This window comes from Solanum stenotomum, chromosome 2 (genome assembly GCF_019186545.1).
Source record: "Solanum stenotomum isolate F172 chromosome 2, ASM1918654v1, whole genome shotgun sequence".
NCBI classification, from domain to species: domain Eukaryota; kingdom Viridiplantae; phylum Streptophyta; class Magnoliopsida; order Solanales; family Solanaceae; genus Solanum; species Solanum stenotomum.
Window position 1 is genome coordinate 11995967 of NC_064283.1, and position 9985 is coordinate 12005951.

General features: G+C 29.5%; 1 protein-coding gene across 3 annotated transcripts; it reads right to left on the reverse strand.

The window, feature by feature from the left end:
• Nucleotides 1–4862: 4862 nt before the first annotated feature.
• LOC125855615 (UDP-rhamnose/UDP-galactose transporter 4) lies at nucleotides 4863–9310 on the reverse strand. 3 transcript variants are annotated; one of them, XM_049535359.1, is made up of 6 exons: nucleotides 9292–9310; nucleotides 7227–7433; nucleotides 6447–6631; nucleotides 6160–6360; nucleotides 5795–5956; nucleotides 4863–5414 (listed from the first exon to the last, which is right to left on the reverse strand). In XM_049535359.1, the coding sequence occupies exons 2-6, from the start codon at nucleotides 7369–7371 to the stop codon at nucleotides 5094–5096; spliced, it is 1014 nt and encodes a 337-aa protein (XP_049391316.1). In that variant the 5' UTR covers nucleotides 7372–7433; nucleotides 9292–9310; the 3' UTR covers nucleotides 4863–5093. The 3 variants fall into 3 exon arrangements, with proteins under 3 accessions (XP_049391316.1, XP_049391315.1, XP_049391314.1); XM_049535358.1 differs by having other exon boundaries at nucleotides 9055–9298; XM_049535357.1 differs by lacking the exon at nucleotides 9292–9310 and adding an exon at nucleotides 9059–9227.
• Between the last annotated feature and the right edge of the window lie 675 nt (nucleotides 9311–9985).

The window sequence follows — 9985 nt, forward strand, 5'->3', positions numbered from 1 at the left end:
TTCAAACGTCTTTTTAACTTTCTTAAACTCTGTATCAAGTCAAAGTCATCAAACAAATTGAAACGAAAGAAAACTCTGTATCAAATCAAAACTAAACAAATAAATTGAAAATGAAGATGTATTCTATAACTTTTTTGCATTGACGATGTAAAAATTGAGATAATTTATGACGTAAGTAATATGAAAAATACTTTAAAGTGGAAATTACTTCTATCTGGTTTTATTAAAAAAATATATCTTTTTCTTTGACAAAAATTCAAGCAAATTACGATATTAACAATATCAAGGTTGTTAATACATGTATTAAAATGATTAAATACATAAATATCTCTGAAAATATATAAATCTAAAGAATGTCGAAAGTATTTTTATAAGCAAATACTTCTTTAAAAAATAATATAATACACGCTATTTTTAATATATCAAACCAAAAGAGTACACCCTATGTCTAACAATACTTGTCCACTATTGACTTTGCACACTTCTTAAGAAACTATAATTAGAAAGGTAATTTTACTATATTATCCTTTGAATATAATAAATAAACACTTCTTAAGAAACTATAATTAGAAAGGTAATTTTACTATATTATCCTTTGAATATAATAAATATAATGTCTTGAAAAATATAATAGAGAAAGAACTATGATTAATGATAAGGGTAAATTAGGAAGTAAGTGTACAATTATTCATTGATTTCATAAAATGAACAAGTATTGTGGAACATTTCAAAATAATATAGTGGACAACTATTATTGGACGGAGGAGTATAAGATAAGAAATAATGTCAGTATAACTTATCATTACATTACTAATTCCAATATTATCAATTAAACACTTTATTAAACACTATGTTTATACCTTCTATCAAACTATCCCTAAATGGTTAAAATAAAAAAAGTTATCCTTTCATTCACTCACAAATAATTGTTCATGATGTGAAAACACATAGGTCAATGACTAGTCTATGAATAGAAAAAAGTAATTTAGAGGATGAATTATATGTCACATATGGAAACAAAACCAATTCAAAAATGTTTATAAACAAAATATGGAAAAGAAAGCTAATAAGGAGGAACCTAAAGAGAGCTAGAAAACTAGCTTCTATGATAACAAAGTATTTTTTATTATTACTATATATAGGTCAAAAATAACTCATCATAAATCATGCATTAGGTTTTAACTTTTAACCAATATACAGCCAAAAATAGTCCTGTTTTTTTAATTTTATTTTTTGCAAAAAATGGGGACAGTTTGATTACTTCACTTTTTCCATGAATTTCAGTAAGCACTAAAAATTAGTTGTTATATAATGCATGTAAACAAAATTTAAAAAGTGGGCTCCCTTTGCAGCTGTAGCCCCTTGTGTCTTTGCCTCCACACCTAACTTATCTTGTCATTTCTATAACTGAATTATTGCCATCTAATTTTCAAGTAAAATGATTAAAGGAAAAAAGTCTGAAATATATCTGATTTTTTTATTAAAATTGCTGTAATAATTTCAAACTTTGGGCATAATCTATTATCTTTTGTATTGTTTAATAGTGTATTTTAAAAATATATAAGTGTCTAGCTGTACAAGTTACTATTTATAATGATGTAATATTCATGATGTCCACGTGGATACTTATATATCTTTAAAATACACTATTAAATAGTGTAGGAGGGTAATAGGTACTGCTTAAAGTGTGAGATTGTTACATCAATTTTGGTCAAAGTACGGATATATTTCAAACTCTTTTCCCATAATTAAACTTGTGCATAAGTTATGCCAACAATGATGGATTCAGAATTTTCATACAAAAATTCAAAAAAATAAAAATGTAGATATAGAGCTTATATATATATTTGTAATGTATTTTTGGTCGAGGAGATTCGAATGAATACTCTGGCACTACTCGTCCCTACTATGCAATATGTTGTATTTCCTTTTAAATGTAGGGTTAATAGTGGTTTTGGTCTATTCGTTATAAATAAATATCTTAATTTTTATTTTTGTGGTATATGCTTAAGTATATTAATCTTTAATTATTTGAAATGTGTTTTTTAGTCTTTTTACAAATTTTTAGAATTATTAAATGTTGTACTATTTAATTACTCATATTATATGTTATACTTGTAATATTATTTCAATATATAAGGATAATATACTTTTAAAAGTAGTTCAACTATAATATTTTTCTACATAAAAATACTAATAACATATATTCAACTTATTAACTAAAAATTGAATCATATATTATAAGAACTAAAATAAAAATTTATCAATAATCGAAAGACAAAATGTAATACTAGTAGATTCTTCAATCTAAGAAGTGGATTTTGATTGTTTTATCTAAACTATAAATAAAATAATTTATTTTAAGGAAAATGAAAAAAAATAATATTTTTTTAAAATAAAGAAGAAAAAGATAAGGTTGGTTCAGTCTATATACATCATTCAGTGTCGTACAAATTGTCAGTGACTTCTTACATCAGTCCTCCTCAATATAGTATACTTGTCTGATTCGTCCATATTTACTTGTTCATTATATTAAAAAAAAAATTAAAAATAATTAATTATTTTATATACTTTTTATCTTTATTATTGGAGATATTAGTTATTTTAATTCATTTCTCAATGAATCAGATGATTTATACTTCCTCCGTTTTAATTTATGTGTGTAATTTTACTTGATAAAAAATTTTAGAAAGAAAAAACGACTTCTGAAATTTATGGTCTAAAATAAGTCATAGAGAATAAATCATTTTATTGAGAGTAAATGAATACTTTAAATTCAAATCATTCTCTTTTAAACTTGCTAAAAATATGAGTTGTATAAATGAAGAGAAATATGAACAAATAAACGTGAACGGATGAAACCGTATTATTGAAGATTGAGCAAGAAATAGCCAAAATGTTAAAACCTAAAACACTGCAGGCCCAACGCAATCCTATGGCCCAAATTTATCTCATGTAGGAAGAAAATGGCAATTTGATATTTTTTGGACTGCTAATTAAATTTGTATAAATTATAGGAACTACATATTATAAGTATTAAATAACATTCTATCCCTTCTAGTTTTTTATTTACCAAAAATCCCTTAAAAATGATGTTTGTGGGATACATAGTATTGTGCACGGGATACATTAGGTTTGATACATTTCACATAGCGGGATACATAGCGTTGTGCACGGGATACATTAGGTTTGATACATTCCACATAGCGAGATACATAGCATTGTGCACGGGATACATGTGGGATACATAGCGTTGTGCACGAGATACATAGCGTTTGATACATTCCACATAGTGGGATACATAGCGTTGTGCACGGGATACATGCAGGATACATATGTAAATAAAGGATTTTTGAAATAAGTAGGGATAAATGGATATTAAGGTAAGTAAAGGAGTGTAGTTAAGTAATTTGTCCATTAAATTTTAAGTGGCGTTCGATTAATTTTATAAGCTGATCAAATTTTCTAGCTTCGTTGGTAATATTCGAAATATTTATAAGTTAAAATCAATCAAAATCACAAGTTGAACTTTTCAAGTTGTATATTGGTATTAGTATTTCTTGAACTTCTTGTGTTCTCCTTTTTTTGGTATAGTATTATAAGCAATTTATTTATAAGGAATTTTTTTTTATAGTTTTATGAATTTTAAGCAAAAAATTGAACATTTTAAAAGTAGATGGAGTAATCAAGCGATCTTTTGAAGTTGAATAATCATGTCTGAACTAAATGCAAAAATTACATTAAATTTCAATCATGTAAAATAAGCTCAAATTTGATACATGTGTTTCATATATCATAAAGAAAAAACAAAATCTATTATGAAGAATCATTCACTCCAGTTCAATTTGTTTATCTTGATACGAAGGATAAGAAAGTAAAGATATATAAAAAATGTATCAAAATGTCTTTTAATCTTATGATATAAAATCATGTCACGTGAAAAATTAAAATTTTAAAAAAATCCCAAAAGGGAGAGAGTGTGTGCTATCTGCTAGAAATGAAAGAGAACCCATTAAATGGCAGCATTAATCATAGTTTGAATGAAAACATGAGTATAAATTGAATGAGAATTTGATTCTCATACATATTTAATTTATTTATTTTGGCTATTTTCATCACTTGTCAAATTCATGCATCCATGTTTATTTAAAGGACCACTAAATAATTACAACAATGAAAATACAAGAATATTTATCATATTTAATGTTTACCAAATATGAATGTCAGCATTCATTGGGTGAAGCTTTTCACATCAAGTGAATATACCTATTAATTATATGCATGTAGATAATTTTTCATAAAAATAAGTGAATTCTTTACTTATTTTTTTTCATAAGTAACCAAAGAATATTATTCTAAAATTATTTATATATAATTTAGATAAATATTATGAGCGGTAAAAGTGGGGATAGAGGTGAAGATGAGGCGGATTGGAAGGTGAGGGAGACACAATCAAAGTGGAATGTATTAAGATTTTCCTTTTATTTTCTTATCATATTTGAATTCTGTCATTTCTCTCAAAAAAAAAACAAATATTACCATAATTACTTTTTAGAAAAATATTTATCTCTTCTATATTTGATTATTACTTTCTCAGAGGAAAAGATTGAACCTCTATAAATTAAAGACCCTTTCTTTTGTAGCGTAACACAATATCATCCACAATGGCTTTTCATATGTAGGCCAACTGACTAAAATATGTAATAATATTACATTTCTTGTAGTATAATTTTTTGTCTGTTTACAATTATTAGCTTTCGCATGACGCTCGATTTTTGCATCCCACCAGAATGCCACTCGTGATCTTTTACCCTACTTAAAACCTTTATTAAAATGACTAAATATAAAAATGAACAAGAGGGAAGATCAAAGCTACATTGCTTCATAAAATAATTTATCAAATGACACCATCTTTGCAGTCTTTAACATATGAATTTCAACATAAAATTAGGGAAAACAAAAGAAAATCTCACTGTTATAGAACATGAAAGATTCAGACTGAAATATAAAGATCATATGGTTGAACTAAAATGACTATATGGCAGTATGAAATTGTCAATTACTCTGCTTCGATTTCTCGGAGAGATGACTCCCTATACTTTCTCATCGAGCTCTGTTGGTAGTAACATGTGTTTTTCAGGTTTGACGACAGTGGGGGGTGGTATCCGCTCTTTCCCACCAGGTTGTGAGGAAGCGTTACCGTACCAAATCATGCCAACGATGGCCACGCCCATTCCAAAGACAACGTGTAGATTGAGTCCCTCTTTACCAAAGAAGAGGAAACCCAAAATCAGGACAAGAATGGTCTTCATATGACCAAGCACTTGAAATGTCACTGCTGTAAATCTTCCAATGCAGATGAATTGGCTGAGATTCGTCCCTATTGCTATCGTACATGATAGGACGATGAAAAACTGCAATAAGAAAATAAACACATCCAAACTATTATAATCGCAAACTAGTAAGATCAAAGGCGAAATACAATTGAGTCTAGTATGTACTAGTCTCAACCTTTAAATGCTTAAAGATGCGGACCTAGCTGTCTAACGTCTTAAGCCAAGATAAGCAACATTTTAAGAAATGCGTACATGACCAGTAGAAAGTTGGTAATTGAACTTTAACGGATAATCCTCACTGTGGTAGCACAAAAATTACTAAACAGAAATATCACATCTTATATGGTGAAACGTTATCCTTTCAAAGTGCATGAGAAACTCAAGTGAATTGTATTACGTGACCATGATATACCGTGTACTTCCATTATGTCAAGTAAAGAGGACTTTGATGTACTTACAAGTGATATTGAGGTATAGTTATATGCGTCGACCCTCTTATCAGTCAACCAGTAGTCACAAAAGGGCCCCAGTAACAGCAGGGATGTAGCCTGTATTGGTGCAGTATGCGCCAACAGGTTGAATGATCCCAGTGAATATTTACGCTGAAGATAATGTACATACTGCATCGGAAGGAAGAAACATCAGCCACAATAATAAGTCAGTGGAACATATAGAGGACATAGAAAATTAAAACGTTAACTTGACAGTAAATGCAATTGATTAAGACCAGATATACAAAAGCAGGTTGCAAATACACCAGAAAATCTGGTTTTATATGTTGACATATGCGAAGTCATACCACAGATTCGTATCAAGAACTTACATATTGCTGCAAGGCAGTGCTCCAGACCGCGATGAAGGCAGCAACAAAACCCTTTGTATTTACACTTACATCAGTAACAGTACAGATTGCAACACCTAGTAGGACAACCACAATGCTTAATTTGGTGTCTCTAGAGTATCGCACATTATCCAGCACAATTTCCAAAAAGCACGACACTGGTATCATACTTAGCTTTGCAATCTGATGAGAGTTCAAGAGGAAAAGAGATGTGAGATCAAAATTCAAGACAAGTAGAGCATAAATGTCTGATGATTCTTCACACTTACCTGATAAAATCCGACAGAGTTCCACATTAAACTCACGTTCATTCCAACAATAGAGAAGTTTGCAAACAAAACAAATTTCAATCGTTCAGACCACGGAAGTTGGGAATTCTGGATATGCCCAAGCCATTTAAGAAAAAACACCATTAATGTCGTCGTAGCAAAATGCATCCCAGTTAAGGTTGTCGCTGCAAATTGGACGGAATAATAAGACAAAGTCAGGATAACATAAGAAACATCAAGCTATTTCATTCTAAAAGCTTACAAATGATTAGCAAGAAACCATGTTTTTCTAAGAAGAAGAAACTATGCTCCTAAGGCAAGCTCAAAGACTTATCTTAATCCATTAACACCATATCTTTAAAACTAGATATTGAAGTACAGGGAGGCAATGACAGCTTCTCTCGAGGATTAGAATGAGAAAATTCATTTGAAATAGTTCTCCTAGACGGCTTATACATTTTCTTGGTCTCAAAAAAGTTAATGCGTACATAGTTTCCAGAAAAGCAGCCTACTTTATGCATAGATTTGCCTTAGAAGCAAGATTAATTAGATATCTTTGAAATCATCTTTTTCAATAAGTAAGATTTCTTTCAAAGTGCTCAGACTTCAAAATCCATGATCAGCAGAACCAAAAAATTGACCCTCATTGAAACATACACAAACAAAACATGCACCGACGACCATTTAACACGAGCAGATGCAATAGATAGTAAATTCAGTAAGATAAATTCCCCAAAAAAATGGAAAATATAAACCTTCAGGACAAGTGTCATAACTTACCAAAGCTGAAACCATATGTAGCCATTAAGGCTTTATTAACAATAATAATTCCAACTGAAGTGACAATATTGAATGCCCATGCTGCCACATCAACAGCCATTTTCTTCTCATCCTTGACAGCCATGGACATTTTCTTTGGCCGCATCTAAAGCATAGAAAAATTGTGATGTTTTCCCTTCAGAATAATCACCAAGAATCAAGCTTCCTCTGCATAAAAACACATCAAACAAATGAACAAGAAGTTCTAACAGAATGTAACAAAACCACGAGTTATGATCCTTGTACAAAACTTATGATCCTTTCTAGTGATTATATTGGCTAACCAAGAAGATTTTAATGTTTCATATTAATAAAGGATGTCAATTAAAGGAGGGATAGCTAAGGGAAACAAATAGAACAAACAAGGAGAACTAATCAAACCCAATTTCATAGCTACGTATAAATCACTAGACAAAAAGACAAACAAGCACAAATGAGAAAGCGGGGAATATATGCTAGATCAATTTTCAAAGCTACACTGCAACGTGCTAGAGTTCAATTAGTGCCAAAAGTAGTAAACTTTCAGAAAATGATGACACTTGTTATCCCTTCCGCAATTTATTTTAAAAGGGACAAGTTTAGTTTAAAAATTATTCATAAAGGGAAGTATATATCTGTCTCTTGATGAAATCCCAACCACCATAAAATTTAATAGTCCAACCATGATATTCAAAATCGGTTACGTCCTTCCAACGAACTATAGTCAAACCCACGATTTTGACAAGCAAAAATCAAGACGAGATAACTAAGACAAAACAAAATCACGATCTATAAGCTATTACATTTACCACAGATGTAGAGCCAATGAAATATTTATGCATGAAAAATGATTCTGGAGAGGAGTTCATTATGAGAGGAAATACTATCAATTGTTGGAGATATGTATACATGATGCTTAATTGAATCCACAAGAAAATACAGATTCAAATTTGAATATACTCCATGTTAGGTGAAGGGTGAAACTCATCATTAGCTGATCATCTCTCACACACACGCGCGAAATGATGGTATGAACTAACTAGTACATTACAGATCAGAAAGTTTGTCATTATGGCACATTAGTGGAGCTATAAGAAAAAGAACTTAAAATCAGAAATCAACCGCCACTATGAAATCTCCAGTGAAATACACAAGGATTCACACACTTCATTTCATTTCTTCAACATATACATCCCAATCCAACATTTAACATAGCAAAATCAATCAAACATAAGAGATCTTCACAAAAACAAACACTTTAATACTCCTAAAGGATCACATAACACAAATTCCTGAAGAATCCATTCCAAATCCAAGAATCAAATGCTAAAAGATAGTAACTCAAGAATCCAAATTCCAAGCAAATCAAAAACTAACTATTGAAAACAACCCCACCAAAAAGAAAGAACCACACAATTCCAAAATCCATGAAATCACAAAAGAAAAAAACCTAAAAATTCAAATTTCAAGAAAATAAAAAACCAACTAATAAGAACCCCACCCCCACAAACCCAACATCCCACTACTCATAAACTTCCCTAACCATTAATGGAGAAAAAAACCCAAAAATCCAAACTTCAAGAAAATCAAAAGCCAACTAATGAGAACACCTCAAACTCAACATCCAACTAATCATAAACTAAACATTTAAGAGTAAAACCGCCAAAAATCCAAACTTCCAAGAAAAACCCCACCCCACCCCCACACATACACAAAATCCAACATCCAAGAAATCACAAACCAACAAATAAAACACAAAAAGGAAAGAAACCCACAATTCAAATTCAAGAAACAGAACAACAAAGTATACATACTTCCTTCCAAATGAATCCCAAAAAAGAAGCGCCAAAAAGAGAAACAAGAACAGAAGCTGCTCCCTTGCAAAGTTTTTAGACAAAATGCAAAAAGAGTTTATTATATGTAAATGGTTGAATCATGAATGTGTATATAAATACATAAAAAAAAAAATTTGGTAAGCAATGGAAAAAGTTTGGATCTTTTGCACTATTAAGTAAAACATAGACCAAGCAAAGAGTTGCATTTTTACTTTCTGTCTGCGCCTCCCTTTAGTGGATTCGGAAAATATTTTATTTATAAACTTAAATAGTTTTTATATTTATAAAATTGCAAATCAAATTGACTTTGACTAGAAAATTTATTTTTATATATTATTTATAGACTAAAATTTCTATAAAACTGAAATTAATATTTATTAATAAAATGATCTCTTTTCCTAAATTTATTTTTGAGTTAGAATGTGAATTTAAGCATTTTAGAGATCTGAGAATTTAAAATATTATTAGTTTTATTTATCTCGTAAATTAATTAATCAATTAAAATAATAGTACAGATTCCTCTTGGTGTTTTGAGCTTTTTTTCTGATCTGAAAATAATATAAATTAATCTATTTTTCTTCTTTAAAAAATTAATTAAACTGACACATTACAGATCCATCTTGATATTTTTATCTTATTCTAGTTCAATTATACTATTATTTTGGTATGTGAAAACAATAATTTTATTAGTTTGGAATTAATTGAGGTTAAAGTTGTCAATTCAGTATGTAATACAAAATTCTACTCTCTTTTTTTCCCAATCAATAGTAGTTATTATATTACCATTTTTTTTGTTTTATCATTACCTTCATTCGATTAATTTAGATTTATATACAGTAATTTACTTACAAATATAAAAGGCATAATACATATATTGGATCTTAAACTTGGCTTCAAATTAATGTT

Bases quoted from the DNA above. Each gene is read 5' to 3' on its own strand.
- LOC125855615 (XM_049535359.1), bottom strand. From the start codon at position 7,371: ATGCGGCCAAAGAAAATGTCCATGGCTGTCAAGGATGAGAAGAAAATG. The intron at 6,632-7,226 runs GTAAGTTATGAC...TCCAATTTGCAG, and splicing joins TACATATGGTTTCAGCTTTG to CGACAACCTTAACTGGGATG. The intron at 5,415-5,794 runs GTAAGTACATCA...TTCTTATTGCAG, and splicing joins ACTATACCTCAATATCACTT to TTTTTCATCGTCCTATCATG.